At 40.7% G+C, this 26,966-nt stretch overlaps 1 protein-coding gene across 11 annotated transcripts in view; it reads left to right on the forward strand.

The window, feature by feature from the left end:
- DCX (doublecortin) overlaps window positions 1–26,966 on the forward strand; it is a 126,852-nt gene that overhangs the window by 87,314 nt on the left and 12,572 nt on the right. For 10 of the 11 annotated variants that reach the window (XM_048959424.1, XM_048959420.1, XM_048959418.1 and 7 more), the window contains 3 exons: window positions 11,985–12,087; window positions 15,897–16,034; window positions 25,248–25,345. In XM_048959424.1, coding sequence (XP_048815381.1) covers window positions 11,985–12,087; window positions 15,897–16,034; window positions 25,248–25,345 — 339 coding nt within the window. The remainder of the gene's footprint in view (window positions 1–11,984; window positions 12,088–15,896; window positions 16,035–25,247; window positions 25,346–26,966) is intronic. The other variant, XM_048959429.1, reaches the window with a different exon arrangement.

Genomic DNA, 26,966 nt, shown 5'->3' on the forward strand with positions numbered 1-26,966 from the left:
AAACGACAAACTATCTGTATCTTTTAGCTGATATAAGGTATTATCAGCTCTAACAGGAGGTTATTTAATGTCCTTCTGTTTAGGTAATAGTTGCAAAGTTACTGATCTCCACGGTCACAGTGAGGGGTAAGAAATGGTGCTTTGACCCAGGGCTCTTGGGTGCACACACGACATCAGTGTCTGACTTAAAATCTGCAAGAAAGAAGAAATACTTTATTTTCTGGAGGAATGAAGAAGGGCTCTTGCCAGGAGGAAATATTTGTAACATCTGTCTCTGGAACATAAAGGCTGCTGCAAGGTACTCTCTGGGCTCAGGACTGTCTCACAGCACAGTGCTGCAGAGAAGAAAAAGCTCCATACAGTCCCTGCTAGTGGCAGTGGCAGCAGGGAGAAGCCCTGCGTGTGTGGATACTGGGCCTGTGTTCTTTGCCTCAGCAGAAAGGATCCATTTGTCGTGGAAATTACAGTCTGTCTAGAGGGGTGGGGAAGAGATGGAAAGTGGATGATATGTGAAGAGCTGATGAGTTCATGCAGCAAAGGAGAAGAGAGGAAAAAGTCCAGATGTGTTTCTGCAGTTCAGATGAGAAGAGCAGTACCCAATTATCCCAGTGCCAGTGCACAAAGGGAATGTAAATGGGCATAACCATCTGCAGCCAGCTGATGTGTGAGCTCATACAGTCACCCAGCACCTGCAGAGGAGGAACTTGCTATTTCTTACAGATTGGGAAGGAAACAGATGCAGTTTTGCTCCTAAATCTCTGGCCATCTCTCGCTTCTCTTGTCATGTGTCTCTTGGGGGAATCTTCCAGCAATTGGTTTCTAATTGCTTCAGTAGCTTACAGCTCATTTTATGAGAAATACCACCCAAATGTAATGGCTCTTGCATGTTTCAGAGCAGAAATTAATTGCATAATATTTTTAATCCCCTCTTCTTCCTGCTCCCCTTTCCTCCATCACATAACACCTTATATTTTGAAAAGAAAGATAGAACATCACAAAGGAAGGTGTTTTATCACTCAGTGTCCTGCCACTGTCGCATGCTAAGAAACAGCTTGATGTGCAATATCTTTACTGATGCAATTTGAACATTACTGCCAAAATTAGTGTGGATCCTTTAATAGCTCTCCCAGGTGCTGTTCAGCTGGGGCAAGACGGCTTTAACCTTCTGCCTTTAGGAATCCCCTTGGTAAATCAGTGGCATCTTGGGATCATCTCCAAATGAAATTTGCCTGCTACACAGCAGCCAGGAGACGTGATAGGATTATAAAGCAGGACTATTTTTTCACTGCAGAAATGCTTGAACTCACTCCAGACAATTATGCAGACTGCCATTTTACACACCATCTATTTCAGTATTCCTGCATCAATTATTCCTTTAACATTACTGCATGCTAAGCTAGAACTTGCCGTGGGTCTACAGAATTGTAAGAGGTGGGACATATTTCAAATTAAACACACAAAAAAAAGCACTTTCATTTGAGAGGCTTTGGGACACTCATTTCAGCAGCCTTTCTGTATGTTCTGTGCAAAGTACTTTTTATCTCTCAGCCTGCTTAACATTTTTAATTTCTACCCTAATATGGTTTAATTCAAGACATAATGCTGAATTTTCCATGACTCTCTTAGCTGTCAGCTGAATTGAAAAGACCCGTTTAATTAGAAAAAAATAATAGCTTTATCCAAAGATTAACAGAAATTAGAGTGAAAACAAAATTGTTCTGATAGAGGGGGCATATGCATTTGCATTAAATTCAGGAAATCTCCCAAAACACAAAGAACCTGTTTAGAATTGTAATTAAGGATGAAATTCTAACTCACTGAAAGAACAGCTTGATGGCAATTGTTACTTTCCCTTAGCTTGAATGTAGCATGTTACAATTTAATTTTTAAAGGACAGCACTTTTAATTCCCGTTAATCTCTAAAATTAGCAGTGTAATACAGATCCTTGCAAGCACTGGATTTTAACAAGTCAAAATGTCCCAAGGAACTTTTTAGAAATATTTTAACTATTGAGCAATGCTTTACAGGTGGGGTGAAATGCAGAGCCAGTTTTAGCTACATACAGAACCAGCTGCATCTTCTGATCCCCTTCAAGAATTGGGCTGACTTGGATCCATAGCCTGCAAATGAAGTTGCAGCTGGAGGACAGGACAGTTCATTTATTACCAGGTTTTGGAGGTCTGTATTAGGAAGGGTTGAAGGTCCAATACTTCTTACTTATGTCTTTTTTTCATTAGCGTAGTCTGCAGTGAAAAATATTAGCTTTTTTATATCTCCTCTGAGGAAAAAGTATTTTGGATTTTGCAATTGTTAAACAAAACAGAGAGGGGCCTGTATAAAATATAAGCTCAGTGACACATCCAAAAATTAGTTAACAGACAAAGTATCTTTAGATACAATGAAAACAGCAGGCATGCTTTTGAAAGACTGTAGCTGGAGATCTAGACCAAGCAACTCAGTAGAGGCTGAGACACAAGTGTGTGCATGAGGTAAATTGACAAAATAGTCTTGTCTGAAGAAAAAGATTTTAATTGTGACTGAGTTAAAGTTCATCTTCCCCTGGGAAAAAGCCACACTGCCATAGTCCTAATCAATGCATGCTTTCTACTCGCCGTGCCAGGGAAGACAAGGTTATCTGTGGAGAAGTGTGTTAGTGTGCTGCTGCCACTGTGCTGGGAAAAGTGCAGCCAGCTTAAAACCTGCTACCTTCAAAAGCCAGTGGTGATGACTGACTTGAAGTGAAGTGTCCTCAAGCTCTCCTGATGTGCTAATAATAATGGCAAGTCTGATGCTGATTTCACTGTAGTGCTTATTTTGGAAGGAGGCTACTGATGTCAGCAGGACACACGACAGTGTCAAATAACTACAGTTCTCAGGCTGCCTCAGTGAGAAAAGCACATCCACTTGTTGCATGGAAACCAAATCTGTTTGTATTAAATATGATTCCCTTTGTCACTCTGAGTGATTATCAAAGACAGAATTTCCTACCTTGTGTCATCTTACACCACATCACAGAGGGGCTGTAGGAACAAATCCTTCTATTTTGTACACCTGTGTAATCCTTCATTTTGCCAGAACTTTATTCTGCCTGAAGGCATCGTGCAGGGATGCCATCCCCTGCTTCCATGGCTATACAGTAGGCAATAGTTAGGCAGAATGGGGTTGCAAGAGCAATGGGCATATCCCCATAGATTGGAAATGCATGAATAAATCAGTTCTGTCCCCCTGTGAAAGTTCATCTGCAGTCTCTATAGCTGCAGTGCTGGGCTGAGGTCCCTCACTATATCCAGGCGAGTAAAACTTCACACAGGAATCTCTTTTTTGTATCTGGCCACTGTACTATGCTTTGAAATGTTTAGGCTGAGAATTAAGTTCTTGATGCACCTAACCATGAAATAACTAACTAGTGGAAGTATTTTTATGTAGTGCTGGCTGGTAAGAGAAAGGAAAAGGAGCAAGGACATTTATATGACATTGAGGGTCAGAAAAGACATCCTTCCTAGGGCATCCATCTAGCAGGTAAGGAAAGCAGAGATGTCATCCTAGTCTTTTAAGCAGGTAGTGTGCACTGCATGTGTGTTTGGGAACAGCTTTAACAGCAAAAATGGTCGTACTTCCTCCGTTCCATGCAGCTTCCACATGAGTCTGCAGGCAGAGGGGTGGATAAGGAACTGCTTATGCTGATCTCCTCATTCACCAGGTAGACGTGGATATAAGGGAGTGTATGGAGAAAAGAGCTCCTTGGGGAGGAGCTCAGCTGCAAGGCTAAGTAAAGGCTTGGCTGTTGGTCTCCTCCAGCCCCTCAGATCTTGCTTACAAGTGGAAAGTGCTTAGTGAAGCTTTTCACTCCCTTAGGCCTGTTGGTTGGCTAATGGTAGTATTATTTCTGTGCTCTCTGAAGATGGTGCAGTTGCTTGTGGGCATGCATCCAACCCATTCAGTCCTGCTACATGGGTTTATGTTGCTGGGGTTTTTGAGTCTTTTGTTTTTTAATCAGGGTGAGGATCTATTTGCCAATATCTCTCTACCACAATCAGTACCATTGTTAAAGTCAAATGAAATCTTGCACAAAGCTGAACAGCCTTTCTCTTTTATGAAGATATGCACAATAGGATCAGTGACAACTGTAGGTTTTTAAGAGCTTGTTGCTGGAAATCTCATTAACTGGAAATTTCAGCCTATTGTTTTTTCAGCCTGACCTTGAGTAGGCTGACTGACAGAGGATGCCATTTTGAGCAGCATTGCTTGACTTTGGCCATATAGTCGTGCTACATGCAAAACCTTTGATGCTCTTTTTTAAGTCCAGAAGTATGGTTTCCTCTCAAAAGTGATGAGAGGGAATGATTAACAGTAAAGTTCTAAGAATTCTCTGGATTATTAAGTGCTCTCTGCGTGGGGGCAACTTGTGTTAGAAATCCTTCGCTATCTTCATCTGTTAACTAGATGTCTGATTTTATGGTTCTCTGAGTGGAGAAAGGGTAATTTTTTAATATATTGATGTTGATGGGTGGGCTGCTCATGCCTCTGCCCTGCACAGCACATTTGTCCTTCATGTAATACCATTATGAATGCAAGAAAAAGCCTTTCTTCTAGGTAAAAAGAATGAACAGCCCAAATTTCTGTCTCATAGTCCACTCCATATGTACAGAGAATGAGGATAACAAACTAACCTTTCTACCAGGGGCTAATTGGATTTCACATGGTTTGGAAGCACCACTGATTCACCAGATATATTAAATTCACTTTTAATGTTCCTACTGTGTAGCTTGTCTGGCTATTGTCCTTCCTGTCCCTACTTTTTATCCTATTCTATTTTGAACTGCTCTATTTCCAACATTTAAATAAATACATACTTTGTGCTGCAGCCCTTTTGAGAGCAGCAGTTCTTCTTGCTTGAAGCATTACAAGCTCTTTTGTATATACATGTGTGAATATTTCTTACTCCATTTGAATAAGCATCACAAAATGAGTCCAAATAATGTATATTGGTTAGAACTTGGTGTCCCTACTCTGCTTCACTCACAATATAATAAAATATTCCAAGAGGCCATAAAGCTCTCATAATCAATGTACTGTACTATGCAGCCTAATGCAGAAAATCTGCATTATTCATTGATAAAAAAATGTTAATTAGGAGAAATGATGGAAAGTGGTGTAAAAATTCCCTCATGCATCAAAGAAAACATTGGTCTTGCTGTTTTGTGCAGAATTTTCTCTCCTGAAGAAGAAAAAGGAAAAAAAAAAAACCCTTCAATAAAAGAGTAAAGTAAATAGTTGATTGAAACAAATGTAGGTTTGAATGTGAACCATGGGTCTCCATAAATGCAAGAGAAAGCTGAGGTCTCTGACTAACATTTTAACGGATGGAAGTCTCATGTCAGGCTCTTGCAGAGCGAGCAAATTATGCGTGCTGAGATGTAGATGGTGGAGATGATTTTTCCTTCCCCTCACAACCTGCACTGCATTGTGAGGGGCCAGCATGACCCTGCTTGTGACGAGCTTCTACAAGGGTGTCTGGCATAGAGCAGAGATGGAGGAACAGATGACAAAGTCCCCTTTCCTTACTGCAGGGTATCTCAGAGAGGGTCCCGCAAGGCACTATAACTGCACTTGCATCCCTGGTCTGGGCTGGCATGCTGGAGTGCTCCCAGTCCATTTGTGGAAACCAACATCCATACTTTTTCTGCTCATCTTTCTATTACTTATCCATTTTAAGCAGCATTTTTTCCTAAAAACAGATAAGTAATTTTCTTTCTGTGAATGCAAATGTGGAATCTATTGAGTGGGTGTGTGCATGCTTTAAAGAAGTAATTGAATCCAAATTGAATCCTTATTTTTAAATTCAGGAAACCCGAATCTAATAAAATGTAAATCAATTCAGTATCTGCTTTGGGCTAGCAGTCTTCAGACTGTTACAAAAAAACACCCTGTATTAAGTGCCGTGCATTCCAGTATTAACATCTTTATTTTCCATTATGTCTGTTTAACCATTAAGTCTGAAATCTTTTTCTTTCTGGACATGTGGTGAAAAGCTTGTCAGAGAAGAGAAAGCAATTCATTTAAACTCCATTCAGCATGTCCATTCATTCCTGATATTCACTCTGACACATGACCTTGCTGAGTCTTCTTGTGGACCAGCCTGTATATGTTTGGTTGCTGGACCATGCTTTTTTGATTGCGAGCGCACAACTGATTAATTGTACAGCAGGGCTGCCTTTGTGATTTAGAGTTGTGGTCATTCGGACATGAAATAAGCATACCACTGCCAATTTGACTTTGAGTGCAGGTGTTGGAGTGTAAGTAAGTCCACTGGATTTCCCATTTGAGTTTAAACTGAGTTAAAGCACGGTTTAGTCATGTTCTCACCTTAGTAAACTCCCAGTGCCTGTTTAGCTGCTAGTCCTGCTTCTTTAGCTCCACCTAGCACTTGAGTGTTGAACGAGAAAGGACATCAGCAAGTTTCTGAAATGCATTGTCTTCAGCTGACAATTTTATAGCAGTTACGAAAGTACCGTCAAAAATGCTTTGGAAAATGCATTTCTCCTCTTTATTCTGCTCTTAATAGGCTTTATTTGTGCATAGCATGCAAATTGGATTCTAGAGCCTTTCTGGCCTTAAAAGAAGCTGCTTCTGAAGACAATTTTCCCACACTCAACTCTGGAGGCTTCTAAGCTCAACTAGTATGATGATTTTAAGAAATCCAATAGACATCTCTTTTCTTAGAGCACAACTATTAGATCTGCAGAAAATTAAGGAACAGTTTGAAGATGGCTATCACTTTCTGTTCTGCCATCTAAATCCCTAACAAGAAGGTTATTACAGTGGGAAGAATTAATTTTGTTTTATGACTAAAGGAACATTAGAAATCTTGCCCTGGCTCTCTTACCCTAAGACTTACACAGAATCAAGCAGTTGGTTAAAGATAGAAGTCCTGAGATGGGATATGGTCAGCCCCTAAGTCAGACTTGTGATTGTGTCATTCCAAATAACCTTTGCCAGATCTCTGCTAGCCATTTAAGCAGAGGTCTTTGCTCATTCCACAACATAAGGAAGAGATGGAAAATCGGAGGGCAGGAGTACGTACATAAATCACTGTTCTGAATAATCACCAGCTACAGCATCTGACCATTTATCTTTCAGCCTGACCTGGCTCTGTCAAGCTAAAAATAGGAACCTTTAATAAAGGCATTTCTCAGAAAGGTGAAGAAGACAGTTCAGTTAACCCCCCTGGTGATGTATCACTCTTCATAGACACTCTCTGTGTGCTTGACAAATGGTGATGGCCAATCCAGGCTACTGGAGGTCTCCTGCCTAAGTGGCAGAGCTCAGTCCAGCAGTGGCAGCACCCACAATGTGGCTGGAGCCTTTGTTACTGCAGTGACAACCTTCACACTGCCAGCAGTAGAGTGACAGAGAGGCAACATGTTAACCATGTGTGCTCTGCAAACTGTCGTTCTGCAGGTTATGAAAGGGAACAAAAAGTGCTTGTTTAGCATAACACCCTTATAGAGCTCAGGAGGTTCTGCACTGGTAGGTGACATAGACTAAGTCTTCAGTCTTTTGATCTGTAATTCTTTTCAGTTATTTCATTTATTACTGAATTGCAATTTTGAAATGCGCCTGCAGCCTCGTGGAGGATGGTAGGAATAGCTGGTTATTCAGCTGCACACCAATATCCTGCAAACTGACCACTCCTTTTCCAGGCAAACTAAGAGCATCTATATTGGAGACATTTCAGCAAACTGTGAGCTCACTTCTAGCTCCATTTTGTGAAATGGTTTGTTCTACAGCTGCTGTGTTAAAGTGAACTAGAAGGCTCAGCATCACTCCAAAGGACATATATCCACAAATAAAATGGCTGCAGCAGACACTAATGGAGAGTCAGTGCAGAAATCCCCTCCTGGAAAGCCTGACTACATTGTTCTCTCAGAGAAGGTTTTTCTAATATACACACAGAAGGATTTCTTTTAATGAGGAAAGAAACCACATTTAAAGAAAACCAAGGAACTGTGAATGGTCTTGTGCTCCCTAGAATTTCTTGATCTCTACTGACTTCTGTTTCTTCCCTAACATATGCTGTAAAGTTTAAAAAAACATCAAAACTTGACACAAAGAAAAATGTCACCAGCTAATCTATTAGAAAGAATTACTTTGTAAGAAATAAATCTGTGCCTCATCTACTGGAGTGTGAAGATTTAACTTCCTTTATTGGCTCTGCTTAAGCTGCAGGAAATGGAGAGAAAACATTTCATGCAATGTGATCTTTTCTATGTCAATATTATCATTTCTGTCTTGAATTTCAAATTAAATATTATCTTTCTTTAAACAAAAGGCTTGGAAACCAATGTTATTTATTCTCTCTACTGTAATTATATACACAGGTTTAATTTTCCATTATAGATAAAATTAATAATAAAATTTGCAGATTCAAAAAGACAACATCTTACTAATTTCATGGATGCCAGTGCCATTGCAAATTGTGCATAAGAGCCATAAACACAGCCACCATTTTCAGGTAGCAGCACAGGTCTGTGCACTGGCAGAGTGCTATCATTTTTCTGCCCTGCCCTTTAACGAGTTGATAGCTAACAGCAAAAGGAAGCATTTAAAACAATGATTTTCAGGTTGTCCACTGGGGTAATTTCTTTCCAGGGTTTTCATGGTGCTCCAGACTAATTATTGGATATAATTAGAGCAGTTGATTAGGGTAAGCTAAAGCAGAACATGTACTTTTAAAATAGTCTACAGTGCCTGGGGACAGACTTGTAGTATTTTTTTTTTTCTTCTTGAGAAAATGTGAGAAAAAAGGCTTTCAAAGAGTAGAGATCAGAAGATTCTTAAGGTTATTCTGGAGTCACAAAAATCCCCTGAGCCAGCTAATGCAGGGTAGAAGTTCAGTACTGCTGGGCAGACACCCCTGGTGAGTTTCCATACTGGCTGATGAGGTTTCCAAGCAGCTGTCCCAGCAGAGCAGCTCGCAGTCCCCCTTCCCGGCTCCATGCCCTGCAGGGATGTGTATGTCTGGGGCTGCTCTCCTGGTGTTTTTCATCTCCTGCCCACACTTAGGCTTGGGAGCAGTAAGATCCAGCACTTAAGTCGCATGTTTTCACAAAGCAAGTTTATTCTAGCAACTTTATATAGACAGTGATGCATATGGGGTATGCTTCAGGGACATACAGTGATGACCAAGGATTTAAGTTTAATAAACAAAGGGTAAATAGGAAATACTATGCACAGTGAAGAAAAGCAATGTGTCTGACTTGGAATTGCATGAAGTGTCATTATTTTCTGAATTTGTAATGTTTTCCATTGTTTGGTGAGAGAGGGGTGGGATTTTGTCTGTCTTTCCTTACAACAGGAAACAAAAGAGAATGAATAAAACAAATACAGAAGTTATTTCCTTAATATTAGGAGCACAACAAATGGGTTTTGCGGTTTTATCTATCAGCCTCCAGTGCTCAGCCAGTTTGCTGGTCACAATTATAAAACATACATATTTATCTACTACTTGAAGAGGCAAGAATGCAAGAAGGTGAGTTGCAAGTATCTCTGCTTAACATGATATCATATTTGTCCTTGTGCATCTGTCACGCTTAGATACTTGATCTGAAGGCCTCCTTGGTTGCCTGGATTTTCTTTTTGATTGTGGTAACGGGGAGCTCAAGGACAAAATACCCTTTGACTTGTAACCTGGAGAGGGCGAAAGCACCTCTGGGTTCTTTCTGATTTCATCTAAAAGACTGTGGATTTTTTGAACCCTTACATTGTGATCTAGGTTTGCACAGCAGTTTCCATACAGAAGAGTGATCTAAGCAAACCACGAGTCTTTTCCATGGAATACATATGGTACTTAGAATTCAGATGGGAATGTGGGTATTGAGCCAACCCCAATTATTTGCAAATGAATCAGTGGCACGCACCCTCAGGGAGGACTGTAATAGCAAGTGCTCATTTGAAATGTCATCATTCTGTGGGGGAATTCTCAATAAGTGATGTGTTAACTATTTGCATCCTAATTTCAGGCAAACAGAAATTGCAGCTCACTGAGTTTGTAAAGAAAATTCTGTCTTTGATCGATGCCATTGCAGATTTCATCTTGCTCCATTTTGAAAGTCCTGCAGATGTGAAAAGGAGGCTGTTCACTAATGTTTGGCATTGTAAACAGAGCTGGCACTCCTAATCGGTGCTTTAATTATGCATTATGTTAATCAGTGTGAAATACTGAGCCCTCTTTGGACAGCCAAAAGCATTCTTTATATTTTATTTAATAGAGTTTGAAATTAACTTTTCACAGTCCAGCTCCAATAGATCAGTAGATATGGAAATTCAGCTCTGTCTCCAGTAAGTTTCTCCACTGCTGTCTCCAGGGCTTCCTCCGGTTCCTTGCGATGCGTTTGACCTCTGTGAAGACCCCAGTGGCCAGGCATGGCAAAACACTGGACCTCAACAATCTGAGACCTCTGTTAAAATGTTGGTGCCAGTACTGCAGTCATTTGCAGTGGTCTGGTGAAAAAGCTGCATTTTTTTGTTTTGTTTACTTACGTCTTTCAGGTGCAGCCCTGTGCTGCTGGGCTCACCTAGGTCACAGCTGTGCTGTCAGTGGGCTGGTGCTGGAGATGTCTCATGCTCATGTGCTAGCGTGTTTTTCTCCTCCTGACACAGTACTTAATCAGTAGGTGGCTGGGATGCCAGGACCTTAGGAAAAACTCTGAGCAGTCAGTTGTGTACAGGCACTTTGGTGTCCTCTGAGCCTGTTTCTGTACTGAACACTTGCGTTTTGAACACAAAAGGTTTGATGTTGGACTTTCCAAAGTGTTTTTTCCCCTCTTAAAAATAAGTGTTACTTTGCACTTCATGAAAGTTTTCAGAGCATTCTGTGAAGATGAAAAAACATCACCTTCCTTTGCCTCAAAAGAGCACCTGCCAGCTTGCCAGGAGTCTGATTAATTTTCTGCAATATACTGATGACAAATCTGGGTGTTTAAGGTTCTCCCTGAAGAGCAATGATGTGCACATTCTCCACATGTCCTTGCACTGAGAAGACTTGAATTAACTTTAGGTACTGGAGATAGCACAAAATCATTATCATGAGTTAATGTGTAATTACCGCTGGTTCCAGCAGAATTACCCGTGGCACAGTTATCCTGCTGCTGTTGTGTAATTGCATTCATTATTTCACTGGTAACTGCAAATTGCCATGACTGTACCTATGTAAATATCAGAATATGTCATTATTCACAATGTAGCACCTAGAAAAATGAATGTTGAATGGCCACCAGCAGTGCTGTCCTTGCTGATACAAACATCCCACAGTAACGTTCCCAGTTTTTCAGGCCAACTTACTGCACAAGTGCTGGGGGGACATGGGAAAGGAGGGAAGGCAGGTGGGATTAAGGTTTTCTGTCCAGTTCTGCAGCTCCAAAGGGATTCATAGAATCATAGAATGGCCTGAGTTGAAAAGAACCTCAAAGACCATCTAGTTTCAACCCCCCTTCCATGGGCAGGGTCGCCAACCACTAGACCAGGATTACCTGCTAATGGTTTTGGAGACACCTTCTGTAGGAACATGCTGTGCCCAGCCACTCTTCTTAGCAGTCCTTGAGTTTCTAGGCTCTGTTGGTACTGAAATACTTGTCAGCATGGGCGGTGGTGACAGCCAAGTTTACCAACCCAGCGTGGGGGCACCCTGCTTATTATTTTAGAATTAGCTCAGGAATGCCTGTGTCATTCATTAGGATGGCTAACATAGCCTGTCAGCTCCTGAAGGGATTGGAAATTCCATACTTCATTGGATTTTGCAGGGTACCTGCATTTTTATTTTTTTTTAATTACACTGTTCCACTTGATTTGCAGGAAACAGGACCATGTAGGTATGGAATTGGGGAGCAGCAGAGAGGCAGTGCCTTCCTGTTTAAATTTAAAATGAGCCATGTCAGAATGTTGCTAATTAAAAATAAAATGAATGACTTTGCTCTCTCTGTAGGTGACCTGTCTCCACGATTTCTTTGGGGATGATGATGTGTTTATTGCCTGTGGTCCCGAAAAATTCCGCTATGCACAGGATGACTTTTCTCTGGATGAAAGTGGTAATGTTGAACACACACTGCTCTTCAATCTGTTCTTACTTGACTTCCATTCATTTGCTTGTAATAGGTAAAAGTGCTGCATGCTTTTGTTCTTTTCTGTATGACCCAGTACATGGAATTCATCATCCTTTGGTACAGTCAGTGGATATTGTAATTGGGCAAACACTGGCTGGGATAGCCCATTTCAAAACAGATGGACTCCTCCACTCTACCATCATTTTTACATTAATGACAAAATCTGGTACTATATATCCTTTAAACTTGTTCAAGTTCCAATCAGATTGAAACAGTTTTGAGAACTAAGCAGTAGAACACTAATCTCTATTTTTCTACTTGTAACACAAATACACACAGTTTGTCACTCTTGTCCTTATGTACACATGTCAACATTAAAAATGGGAATGAGCACAGTTAAAAAGAAAAATCATTCCCTTTATTACTTTCTTCTGTTGATTAAAAAAGGAGGGCAATGTTTGTTAGGTGGGATTTGGACAGCACCATCATTTGTCCATGTTATGATAGCAACCAGAGATCTGTAACAATGTGAGTCTCTTTGATCAATTAAACCACAGAATCTCTGATTTCACAGAATATGCAGAGCTTGCTTGTAGGAGTTACCCTAGCTGGCAACTGTATATACCAACAGCACAGGCTGTTTGCTGGTGCCAGCAAGTGCAGCAAGAGTGCATGAATGCAGTTGTGACCATTTAAACTGGAAGAAAATATGGCTTCCAAACATTACTTACAAAAGCTTTTAGGTATACTGTGTAAGGAACAGAAACTACATGCTATCTTGTATGCTACAGACTGGCTCAGCGTTGAAGACTTAAGAGAACTTCTGCTGTCTACCAAGAGGCAAAGCAGCCTCTAAACTTCAAACACTGCATTTTTATGACTCTTTAGCAAGGCTGGATTTATTTGATGCTGGTACTTCAGACCTGTGTACTCCAGATGAACCCATTTGGTGGTCTTGGGTATTTCAAAGTTTCCAGGAGTCAGCTGAAACTTTGCAGACAGAGAATAAAGCCTGCATCAGGCTGGTGAAGCAATCTGTAATGTGAGCTTCATATTTTATTTTAACAGTCAGGAGTTGAGTCAGCTCCACAGGGATTTCCACATATAAAACAAATTGCACATAATCCTAGCAGAACAACTTCATGGGAAGCTCAGCTCTCTGCCTACACTCCTGGTTTCTACTACTTTTTCCAGCTTGGATTTCTCTAACAAAAATAAGGCAAGCTTGCTGTTGGGCAGGTACTGAGCATCTGCAGCTCTCTGTTGTATTTTCAGGAGAGTGGGGATACCCTGCCCTTCCCAAGAAACGGATGGGGAGCTATTAGCCAGCAGCATTTTCCCATTATCCACCCATCATCCTTCCTTGTTATGGATCAGATGCTGCAAAGAGAACCTGAAGTCTTGTGGATGAATGTCACTTATTAAAATCTCTTCTGTCATGGATACTTTCTCTTTCCTGTTGGGATGACACATACTTGAATTGCTGGCTATTATGTTCGCTCTGGCAGGACATCAGGAAACAAAAAGAGAAATACCATGAGAGGATTATGTCATCTTTTTCTTTCTGACTGCCCACCACAGCTTCTGCCCTATAATCCCTGTTGCTAAGCACCTTCCAGATGTTGCTGCTCTGTCTCATTCATACTGGCTGGCTTCAGCATCAGCACACTGAAATGTCACACCCACACTGCTAAGAGGCCTGCTGATACTGATGTCAGCACAATCAGATGTCCACATTTATTACCTTGTTGCAAGGCATACAAATGCTCAGTAATTGCCTTTGGTGTGCTGACACTTGCTGATGGCTGAGCTGGAGAAATTCATCAGAGTCAGCATTTCTGTGCTGGTAAATGCAAAGCTGAGCTTCTCTGCAAGGAATTGTCCTTTGGGGAGAAAATGAATTTGAATAAGCTTTTTTAAAAAGGCAACAAAATATTTTCACTTTTTTAGGTTTATATTTTAGGGAGCAATTTGGATGACTAAATACTGATGTAACACACTTTTAAATTCCCTTGGTTTCTGAGAAACCCATATCTGGTGCACAGACATTGCTCATCCAAGTGCTACACTCTTTTGTTAAGCAGCTACACGTAAAAGCCTTGAAAAACATTACTTGTGTAGTGCCTGAAGATGATTGTCCCCCATGTTTTGGTTAGGCTGATTAACACCAGAAGCAGTTATTTGCACATTCTTCCAAGTGGCTATCATAGAATTCTATGATTCTATGATTGTATCTCAGACTGCCTCATCAAACATTATTATTTAGAACCAAGGACATAAAAAAATGGGGAAGTTTCTGTTCTGAAGCCCTACAAGGCCTTCTCCTTCTCTTCTACCTGGCATCATCTGTGAGAAGTCAAGTACCTTAGGAAAACAAAACAAAACAATTTATATCCCTAATTTACAGTTTCCAGAATCTATTTATTAGGAGAGAGAATAAACTTAATATGGGTTTAATTATTATCATGCATCATCCCTGGAGCACAGGGAATCATCCCATCTGGAAGAAGAAGAGACTGACTCTTGACTGTCTGAGAATGAGGAAAGCCTGGGGAAAAGGTTTAGGGCAATTACATTTTCATATATATTCTGATATATAAATAAAATAACACATACATTTCAGTCAGACTACTTGTTTTCAATTGACCAATTATGTATCCATCCACTATATTCTGCTTCAGTTAATTCCCATTAAAAAAGCCAGGTCAAGGGGATTCTCAGTGCAGCCCATGCATGCTGAGCTGAGCTTTTCTATAAAAATCTTCCTGTAAGTAGAACATCTAATTCACATCTTTAAAAAATACTTGTTTTTCGTGTGAGGACAATTGCTTATAGGAGATAAGACCAGTTAGAATTTGACAGAGAAGGAATTCCTTTTTTATTGCCAGTTCTTAACTGAGATAAGTTAACTTTGGGAAGACAAACTACTTTTTCTACCAGTTCTCAATGTCAATAAACCTTGTTGTGAAGACCTGAGATGCCTGAAATCCTGGAACACATACAGATTTGTTAGCGTTTCAGTTCCCTTCTGCACAACACTGTAGATCATGTTTACATTTTCCCCTCCTCCTGGCTCGTATATTTTTTTAACAAAACACAGTTGGGGCTCTCATCTGCTCATGCATTTAAACACATGAATCCATTGCATTTGTTTGTGTAAACCTTTCTGAAAAAGATGACCAACCAGCACAAAGGGTGTATTTTGTAAAACCATTTTGTTGTCTTTGCTTTCCACATCTGTAAAGGGCAGCTTGATGAAAACACAGAAAGAGCGTGAAAGGGCTGAAGGCCTCCTAGGTCATAGGTCCCATGCACCACTTACCTTAAAGTCATGCTACCAGCTGTTTGCTGGCTTTATGCGCCTGCATGAACAGTACTCACCGTTCCTTCTGCTAGGTCTTCATGGGAGAGTTTTGCAGATTAACTGGTTTTTGACCTGTTCTTTCCTCACTAAATGCTGACTATTTTCATTTTGGTCTCTAGTTGGTGGGCATCAAGGCAAGGGAAGGGGCAGAAAACCCTTGGTAGGGCACATATACAGAAATGTTCCCTGCCAGGGAGAGAATCCTGATTTTAATGTACAGTCTCAGTGCCTCCTCTAGAGGCTCTTTTTTTTAACCTGTCCCTAAAATGTCTCATTTTTACCTTGGAAATGCCAGTTTTCCCCTTAGTGTTGAAGTTTTCTTACAGCTTTTTGGAAATAGCCACTAAGCCACCCATGAGTTTCACAGCTAGCGCCCATAGGTTGTGAGAGTAGGTAGGGGCATAACCATGGTTACTGTCTCTTTCCTTAGAGTGCCGGGTGATGAAAGGGAGCCCTGCAGCTGCCACGGGCAGTAAGTCATCTCCCACCCCTCAGAAGAGCTCAGCAAAGAGTCCAGCCCCAATGCGCCGCAGCAAGTCTCCAGCTGATTCAGGTAACCATCAAGACGGTGAGTGATGGTTTTCTGGATCTTAACTCTGCTCGAGATGAAAACACGTAGCGTGTGACTTGGAGAACACTGTCCTTGGATGTTTGCATTTGAGACTTTGGCATATTTTAAACACAAGATGATATTGTTAGCATACAGGATCACTAAATAAATATCGGAGAGGAAATCTCTGGTCAGTTAAGTGCAGTCAGGCTTTGGGATCATACCACCCACAGTCTCACAGCCTCTTGCCCTAAAAAAAATTTAAAAGGAAACATTTCCATTTTACAGACAGGAAATTGAGGTTTGCAGTGCTCTTGTATGTTCCCTGTAGCTACAGACTGTTTTGGAATAGCCTCTTGTGTAATGCAAATGTTAATTACTGCACAAGTCAGAAATGTCCTCTCTTAATCACCATTTAAAGAAGACAAGTGACCTTGCAGTTGAGGATCTGGTGATGGGCTTATTGATGTGATAGAGACATTCACTCAGTAATAGAAGAGAAAGAAAATGGTAATCCTCATTCACTGCAGCAGCTTTCACCATTTGAAATGCTGCCCTGCCTCTTCAGTATCAACTGGATTGGCAATATAGCTCACATGGAGAGCTGCAGAGCCTGTAGATTAGAGACCTGGCTGGTAATCGGTAGTTTTTAGACTGGTACAACGAAGAGACTGGGACTCTAGGTGTGTCATCTGTTCCACTGTCCTTTCCAAAAGAGAGCCAGGTATGGGTGTTCATTAAAAAGGCCAAATCACTAACTATATAAGCATTTCAAGATTCTACACAGCTTTATAAATTGAATTCAAAATTCAAGTGACCCACAGTATTATCACAGGCTAAAAATAAAGCAGAAATTGTTTTCACCTTCATGGACACCCATTGCATATTGCACGTGGACACCACAAAACAGCTGACCCTTCAGTAGACATTGGATTACTGGATGTAAAATTCTCCTAATGGTATTCAATAAGATTTTCCCCATTAGGCAGTTAATTTGTTTAGGGTCTCTTGATGTTCTTTAGCTACTTAAAAAGATGATGTGAAAAAAATGTGAAATTTGCTGGCACATGCCAAGACTGCTTTAAATAATTCCTTCTGTGTAAGGTGATTCTGCACTCATACAGTTTTCCATCAACATACTCAAGTATTTGCTTAAACTTGAGTTTACTGCGATCTAAGAAGTTTATGGAGAAGAAGTTGCGTGGTAGAGTCGTGTGGGTGCATTTAAGATGTAATTGAAAATCTGTTGTAGAATTAAAAAAAATAATCTCCTATTCAGCAATCTGGGAGTCAGGCCATGCGTGAGTTGAGACAGCATTTAAACTCCATAAGCATCAGGTACTAATTGCTACCAGAACAAGACTTTATTACATGAGCGTATAGCCTTATGTGAAATGACAACTATTGTGTTCCTGATTTTGACTCACAGAACAAAATGGTGAGTCATCTGATGAAGCCTAATGAACAGTTAGTTTGAGCCTTTCAAAGGGAGATTGATTAAAATAACCAGAAATGTCAAACAATAGCCAGCTCCTGGAATTAAGGCCTGTAATGAAGGACAAATCAGGTTTCTTTAATTCATCTAGACAAAGGTCTTTCGTACTTTTCTGTGATTTCAGTACAGGAAAAATGGCAGCCTGTCTTTTTTAAAGAGAATAGAAAATGACTGAACTCTTTCTGTGCTGGAAGGTTAATAAAAGATAATTGTTTTCTTGGGACAGAGACAAAAAAAGAATACTTACCATCTTATGTTGTTTCCTCTTGAATTTGCAATAAAGAAAGCAGGTGTGCACGTTACCTGAGAGACAATATTTATGTAAACAAACACCAGGCTTAGCTGAGTTTTAAAGTTATCACATTGAAAAAGGCAGGGAATAGTGAATGAAGCTTGATTAATAAAAGATTATCTGATGCTTATTTTTTCCTTCAAAATTCTCACCTATTTCTTTTGTAAAAGGATTTTGAAGCAGTTTTATTTCAAGTATGTTCAGTATATTTCCCATGTGTTTGATCTCCCATGCATTTGTACTTTTGTCTTTGCTGTCTTTTACTGTGTTGTGATTGTCATACCAGACCTCGGAGTTTCTTAGTTTTTAATAATTAGATTTTGTTATTTTCAGTTGTTATCTCTGTAGTATTTTTTATTCTTTGAGAAATCTATTGGTAATAATGTAAATACAGATTCTGAGGTGAATCTCTAAGTTGCTTGAGTGGAAGAAGGCTGAACCTTCCTCATTACAAATTACATTATAGTGGCAGAAGAAGGTGTTATTTTATTTATTTTCTCATTCTACAAAGGCTGCTCTGAAAGTAATGCCTCCTATTTTATAATGTTGGCACACAGTAGTGGATGGTGGTGGTACAGCAGTAAAGGTTGAACCTTCCCACCAGTATCCCATTAGAGGTTGTTTCGTGTGACTGATGGCAGCCGTGGGGCAGTCTGACAGCATGGTGTGAGATGCTCAAGTGCAGATGAAGCAAAGGGGTGGAACTGAATTCCACTGTGTGAAAAAAATGGCACCTACTGCCATTCCTTGATGCTTGCTGAATGTTTCTGGAGACCAAACAGTGGGTGTGAGCACAGTGAGCTGATGGGTGGTGAAGCACTGAGCTGTGGGTGCTAGTGCAGAGTTTTGCAAGTGCGGCATGCGGCCTCTCCTCTCCTCTCCTCTCCTCTCCCCTCCTCTCCCCTCCTCTCCTCTCCTCTCCTCTCCTCTCCTCTCCTCTCCTCTCCTCTCCTCTCCTCTCCTCTCCTCTCCTCTCCTCTCCTCTCCTCTCCTCTCCTCTCCTCTCCTCTCCTCTCCTCTCCTCTCCTCTCCTCTCCTCTCCTCTCCTCTCCTCTCCTCTCCTCTCCTCTCCTCTCTTCTCCTCTCCTCTCCTCTCCTCTCCTCTCCTCTCCTCTCCTCTCCTCTCCTCTCCTCTCCTCTCCTCTCCTCTCCTCTCCTCAGAACACAAGCAAAACATTTGTTAAAAATAATCAAGACAAAAAGCTATGAACAGAAGTGGAGCTACACAGAGTACCAGCTCCAGCTGCAGTGATGCAAGTTCACTGGCTGAGTTGCTACCTTCTGCTGGAGGCGATTTGCCTTCTGCCTAGACGTGTCAGTGCCTTGCTGTGAAAAGCTCAATTCCCTCTAGGCAGCCAGAGGCCTTCAGCTCCAGTGGTACTCAAAAAATGAGATAGCCAATCCACAGAAACGTCTTGAACACTGTTTTCTTGGTATAGTACTTTATTTACTATATGGTCATTTAAATAAATGAATGAAGATGGAACGACTGTTACGAGAAGATACAGCTCTGTGTTCATGCTGCTGTGTCCTGCAGCAGCTCACAGATGTTATGTGCTGGTGTAATTGAGAAAACCCTAATTCTAAGGTATAGTGGATATGAGGCAGCTCCCTAGTACTGTGTGGGAAGGTGGATGAAGGTACTGTATATGGTCCATGTAATTTAAATGGAATTTGGGAAGATCAGTACTAAGGATTTCTTAGTAACAGGCCACTCCAATAAGAAATCAAACCAAACAAAAGACAAAGCTAAATGTTGGGTGAGGAATACAGTGGTAAAAATGATCATGCTATTTGTCCTTACTTCTTTGTTCTAAAAACCCAAATATCTTACAGTAGCTCACATAACAAGAAAGGGTTCCATTGTACAAGTATATGTTCTGTGGTAGGAGAGTTTTAAATCCAGCAGAATCTCAGTCCCATGCAGTGCAGAGCCGCAGGTCCCTGAGCTGAAATTTGAAGATGTCTTTTCCTCATTTTTGCCTTGATTTTCCTCAGTGTCCCTATGAGATCTGAGGCACTGCTAAAGGACTTTCATTTCTTACTTCTGTAATGGGAGAGTTTGGACAGAGGGAGAGAAGCATATTCACAATGCAGCAGCAATTAGCAAAACAGATACAGAACATCAGTCTGTCCTGAGAGCAGATCTGGCTCCCCAGGGTCATTATCTATGAATATGTCAAAAAGGCAGCAGATGTCTTTTGGATCACACATGAGATAGAGCAGCTTGTAATCCCACTTGTGCTTACTTACATTCTGCTAGCTGACAATCTGCAGTACGCATCCAGTGGACAGATCACCCTCACCAAATGTGACTGAGAGAAGGATGCCTGTGCAATCTAAACTCTTCTACTCCTAAATAAATGCTGCAATGGAGTCCTTGCAGAGTTTCCCAGATACTTCTGCCCTGCAGGGCAGGATGGCTTGTGCTCACTAAACGCGCTATTATTTCTACGTTGGTTTTGTGCTCTCCTTGTTCTGGTTGTTCTGTCTCTTATTTCCTTGGCAACTCTTCAAAACATGACTGGGACAAAATTATCCCTGTGTTCCATGTTCTTCTTCTCTTGTGATACAAGAGCATGTGATCCCCAAACCAGAAATTCATCCCTAGATGAATGAATCCCAATTCATCCCTAAGAACCCCAGTGGAGCAAGGAGCATTAGCCATGTTTTCTAAGCTGGGAGAAAAGGCGAAATCTCCACAGATTTTAACCCTTATTGTAATCTTTGGTCCTTGCTATCTCCAGTTTTGATGGAAACATCACTAAGCTCATTTAGAGGTCATGGTACTTTACCATTGCTGTAAATTCAGATCCAAAGCTTCAGCCAAGCAAGCCTGAGCAGTGCTCAAGAAACAGTAATAAATGAGAACTTTGGCTAAAATACCTGGGGGGGGGCAGGCAGAGAATTCAGTTTACCTGGATCTCTCATAGCCATCTGAAACTTGTTCTCCATCTTCACTCTCATTTGCTGGACAACCCTTATTTATCTCCTGAGTACAAATTGTGCACTGAAGGAGGCATGGATCATTCAAAAAAACAAAAAATAACACAAGTTTTGCAATCAAAGGAAGTGTCATGTGCTCAAAGGAGCTTTAAAGCAAATTGAGGTTCCAAAGCAAATACTATGAAATAAGTAAGACAAAATATCCAAACAATAGTGACAGGAAAAAAAGTCAAATTAAAGCCAGTTATAAAGAATGGTTTCCAACAGCCAAGCTTATGTGAGATCCTCAGCTACCGTGAGTCATTATCAGAGTTCAGTGGAGGAACACTTGGGATCTGCTCTTTTCATCTTATTTCCTTGCATTTGAGTTCAAAAGAAGTGTATGCAAGTTTGATTATGAGCACTGTTCTTCATTAGCAGATCCAAAGAAAATTAAGCCAGGCTTCTTAATTGTTGCTCCTCCTGCTGTAAAATTCCATGTGAATATCTGTAAAGATATGAACAGGTCACTCTGAAAGTAATGCCTATTTATTTCCATAGAAACTACAACAGATACAAAGAGTACAACAACACTATTTGATAGAGCAAATTCTTAGCTGCAAAACACTCTTTTTCAGCATAGTCACCACTATTAGCTGTGCATTTTCACCAGCTGTGAACCAGCACCTGCAGGCTGCACATCTAAAAATCTGTGCCAGCAGAGGTGCCCTGCTGTCACTGTCACTACTGCTGAAATGCACCACCCACCACCTCACTGTGCTCACATCCACTGCTTGGTCTCTGTAAATGCTCAGCGAGTGTCTCCATAAATTCACTCAGCAATGAATGTCAGTTGGTGCCATTTTTTCTACACAGAGGAATTCAGTGGCACACACACAGCAACAGAATGTAACAGGATATTGGTGGGAAGGTTCAACCTTTACTGCCATACCACCAACATCCACCTCTGATGTCATGGGCCAGTGTAGTAAATTAGGAGGCACTACTTTCAGAGCAGCCCTTGTGCATCTGTTGTTTTGGATTTCTGATTTGGATGTCACATCTGCTTTTTCACTGGTGCTTATAAAATATTAATATTCCTGCTGTAGCACTTGAAAGTCTCACTGTATTAGAGAATTTCTGTCCTTCCCTGCAGCAATTACATCCTTTTGCTGCACAGTGACTGTTAGCTGTTATCCCAGTCTTCCTGTTTGTGGATGGGGAAATTTGGGTTCTTTGTAGAATTGTGGCATTTTTCATCTTAGAAAGGATTATTTCCTGCCTCGGGTTGAGCGATAAAGAAAGGGATTTTAGAAAGTAGAGATGGATTCCAGCTAATACAGATCATATTAGTACTATTATAGCCCACATTATATTCAGTAGGAAACCTACAGTACTTGCTCTTTTTCTGAATTGCCTTCATTATATGGCAAATAGTGAACTCCACTTTTTTCCCCTCCAAGCTCAAGGACAATTCACTTTAGAGAACTAGAGCAAAGTGAAAAGTGCCATGTGGCAGTTCAGGGTACAACGTGTCACAGTTTCTGGGGTTCTATAACTAGTTTTTCTTCCGGCCGAAGGAGGATGGCCTGGGTAGAACAGGTAGGTGAACGGTCAAACTATAAACCAATTATCTATAAGTCATTATTTCTAACATCTTTTAAGGAATATCTATTTTCTTGATGAAGTGCATTTGCAATGGAGAAAAAACTGTTTCTCCCCATTAGTGCCTAAAACACAGAAGCAATGGATATGAAGACAGAGGTCTCACTTCACAAAGCTTCAGTTAAATCTGAGCTGCTTTAACATGCCTGTAGCTCTTCCTTTGTCCCTTGACTGACAGCACATTTCTTTACACTTATTTAAAATCAGATGTGTGATTTCTGCGTTTGCACCAGTATACTAACAACCTTCACTGCTTCCCTCCTTCTCACAGGAAGATAGCAGAGCATTAAAGCAGGGAATAATGAGGTAGATACCAAGGACATAAGAGCCAACCACAAATGAGTTTAAAAAAATTATAAGTTATAGATTTTAGTCTCTCAGGAATATTTTCACAATGAGAAAAAACTTGATTTAATGAAGCCAGAAGTTTTAGCAGGAAGTCTATAGCTGTAGTGGCCAAAAGATATCTCAGTTCCAATGTGTAATTGCCCATGGGTGGAGAAGGAAGAAGGAACATAACACATGATGTATAGGAAACACCCATTTGGCCCTGGCTCCAGTGATTTATTTATTTTTTTACATACTGAATGTTCTACAAAAGATGAAGCTTTTCTTATAGGAAGAGTAAGCATGTTGAGCACCTCCAGCTGAGTCTGAACTCGGAGGCCAAGCTCTGGAGTACAGTATCCTGCAGTCCCAAGGCCAAGCCAGGTTCTGTCATTGGGTGCTGGAGGTGATTAATAGAGCTTATGCTTAACGGTGTCCATATAGCAGTTCCCCAAAGTAACGCACTTGAGGTTAAACATATGTCTGCTTGGTTGGGACCAGACTCTGAAAAAAGTCCTGATATAAAGGCCAGACATGTTTTAGCCTCACTGGCTGCTGTGCATGTCTGTAGATCTGGAGGTTGGGCATTTGCTTTTGTTTTTAAGAATTAAATGCAATAGAATCACTAAGGCCAGGGCTGCACACTGAGACTTAGCTCACCTTTCTCCACCCAGGCTGGCTTCCCAGCCAACACTTCAGAGATGTCCTAATTCTCGTGTCCACTTTCTGTGTCAGTGGACATGATGAGAGGCTGCAAGGTGGGTGCAGGTTCATATTGCTGCCCCGCTTTCTGATGTTACACTTCTATCAGTTCTTTCTGATCTCACTCTTTAAAATACGACACTTGCACACAGCATTGTTACTGCATGATATTTATACATTTCTTACACTCAAATGCTTGTTTAATTGCAAGTATGTAATTACACATTCAGTGATTACAATTGAAAGTGTGAGTCCTATACGTGGAAATCATCTACCTTCCTGTGCATGTGCCATTGCAGCTGGAGTAATGATACACAGAGGTAATGGGAAATTAGCAATCAGGACAGTAAGACCATTATAGGCTTGTCTTTCTGTGTGAAATATCTACACAATTAAAAATACTTTCTTTAAAGCAGTACGGACATGTAGACTTATCTGGAGGGTAGGCAGCATCATTGCCATTTAAGGAAACAACACAGTATTTGGTGTTTAGTTTTGTGGCTTGTGCTGAATATGTTAACATCTGGAGTAGGTTTTCAAATGTCACTTCTGTACACTTGACTGAGATGTGTAGTTTAATGCTCATAAGGCTTCTGGCTTGCTGCAGATTGGATTGCAAAAAGAAAAGACCAGAGAAAATGATACAGTTAGGCACAGACAGCATGAGTTGGAATTTCCCTCCCTCAGGAAATACTGCTTGCGCCGAAGGAGCTACTTGATTACAGCCCTGGTAACAAGAGCAGGGTCTGTATCCCTGGAGTTGATGTGCAGCAGATGAAGTTCTCTAGGAGCAAGTCTGTCTTTATGAAATATGTAGCATGACACTTTGAAATTATCAAAGACATTAGCTTTCTTCAGAGGACATCGATGGTAGCAAAATAATCATTTGTCTTGATAACATCTTGTTTGTCTTCACTTTTCTGTGAAATACCCTCTTTACTTTGGTTCCTTTTTAGTGCAGCACGTCGATAATAGCTGACTGAGACAGACCTCCGTTTCTTCACTTTGACCACTAGGCCCCAAGGAATAACCCTTCGTAGAGCTGTTTAGCTTAAATGGACTGTTTTTTTAATAGAACCAGGGAGGTTAGCTATGCTTTCTTCAAAACAAAGTGAACAAACAGAGCACCCCTAAAGGCCAGATTTTGGTCTTTGAAAGAGGATTTTCACTTGATGCAATTTTCCCGTTCCTCCCCTGATGGACCGTGCTCATTTCTTCGTAAGCTGGTGCAGACAGTGGAGGAGTGGCAGGGTCAGCTCTGGTGTCAAGTAGTGGTACCAAGGTGAAGAGATCCCACCAAGTTACACCAGGGCTTCAGAAGGGCTCTTCTACTCACTTAATCTCTGCCACATCCATCCAGGCCATTCCAGACAGCTGTTAGTCGAATTTCTAATATGTGTCTTTGACATTTAACATTTCTTATGTAGGATCCAGGATATCTGCAGCCTCTGGCTTCCTCTCATGCTTTTTCCATGTGGTTTCAATTGTGTTAAACTGTTTGAGAGCACAGAAATTGTCTTTCTGGTTTTTTTGTTGATGTATATCATGGATCAATTTGATAAATATTTGCAATGTAAAATCTTGCTTCTTCAATGTATTTTGTATTTCACTGTCTTTTACAGCCAACTATTCTGAACAGCTGAAAGCCTTAAGTTGGATGAATAGTTATGTTGTTCATTTGTTTTTTTTTTTCCCCTCCTGTCTCACATGAATAAACTATAGTGTTTCTATATTGACTGTTTGGATATCTTCCATTTCCCCAAAGAAGAGAAATGATCTTCCTTTTTCTTGTCTGACTGCTAGCTTCTGTCTTGTTTTCTGACAGCAAATGGGACCTCGAGCAGTCAGCTGTCTACACCCAAATCCAAGCAGTCCCCCATCTCCACACCTACCAGCCCAGGGAGCCTCCGTAAGCACAAGGTATTATGTTTCTTATACCTTACTACATCTGTTTCTTCCTTAGTCTGCTTGAATGTGCAAGGAACTTTAAAGAAGTCTTTATTTTCTTGAAACACATCTTCAAGTGAAACAGTGGAGAATTTTTCTTGTTACCTGAAAGAACTGCCACTTTGGCCTATAGCAAGATAAGAACAGTCAGTCATGGAACTGTTCCCCCTGTTGGAGTTATTAATGTGTGCTGAAGATTATCTGTGTGGATCAGAAAAAATAACTTAGGCCTAAATTTGTATCATTTGGAAAAGCTCACAAGTCATGGATAACTTCATTTCAGTGCTCATCTCTTGAAAAGCCATAGGTGTTGGCAAGTCCAGTTCATTAAACAGCAGAGAAATGCAAACGTAACTGAAGCTCCAAGACATCACCTTAATGCTGCTTCTCAGGGATTTTTAAAATGATTTAAGGCAATGTTCTGTTTTGCAGGAAATGTGGTTTTTCTATTCCCAGTGTAGTAATTGTATTCTGATACAGTAACTTTTCCTGGTGACATCCAGAGCATCTAACATATAGCCTGGCATCCTAGTAGAGATGAGTAATTTTGTGGTGTCTCATAGTTTATTCATGTATTGATTTATTTGAACTGTATAGAAGTAGCACAGCTTTTCATGGTTCTGTTATTATTATACTGAATCCACTTTGCCATTTCTGTGGGCTTTCTCATTTCTCTAATAGCTATAGCGTTGCTGTTCTCTTCCTTGAACAGTTTTTGCTTGATATAAAAAGTGGAATTTGCATGTAAATTTAAGTATGAGTGAAGGTCAGTGGGATTTCTGCTTTAGTAATCAGAGTACCTCAGCCCAAGTATGATACTGAAAGCATTCTCTTGAAATTGTGGAAGACTGGAAGCCTCATTAAGCAATTCTAATGATGGTGAGGTTTTGCAGTCAGCTAGCTAGCCGCATGTCATCTCCTGTGGACTTGATTGCACAAGTGGAACTGATTTTGCTGGAGGATTATGGTTTATCTCAAAGGGAAGAGTGGTAGCTGGACTGCTGTTGTTAGTTGGTGGAAGAAAGTATAGCAAAGTCTCTGTGAAGTATTCCTGAAAGTCCAATGGGCTTTGCATTATAACTCTGGTATGTAAGACTTTGAACCACATCGGAGATGGGACTGAATGGTACTGGGGAAGCCTGGGGTGGAATTTGGCTTCTCAAAAATCAGATCTTTAAAATATTTCCAAGATATGAAAATCCTGTAGTCATTCATCTTTGTTTTCGTGTCCTTTAACAGAGGTATAGCTAAATCAGATGAAATCAGTGTTTTTCTCAGGACTTCACTCTGGTCTCAGTCGCTCAGTTTAAAGTCTAAGGAAATGCACCAGTGTAGCACAGTGGTTCCAAATGTATTCTTAACTTTTATTTGAGAACAGGATCTGGCCCATAGTCTGCTCTCGAAAGATGCTTGTGTGTGTTTCTATGAAATTAATGCTATAAACTGCATTCGTTGCTTCAGCAGCCAAGGACCTAAAATACCTTCCAAACACTATCTCATGCAGGGCTTTGGAGTTGAGGATTGGTTTTCTGGTGAAGACAAGTAAATCTCACCTTCTGCTATGTTTTATGTATGTTTTCAGCTAGCTGACTTACGA

This window comes from Lagopus muta, chromosome 13, assembly GCF_023343835.1.
Source record: "Lagopus muta isolate bLagMut1 chromosome 13, bLagMut1 primary, whole genome shotgun sequence".
In the NCBI taxonomy this organism is placed as follows: Eukaryota; Metazoa; Chordata; class Aves; order Galliformes; family Phasianidae; genus Lagopus; species Lagopus muta.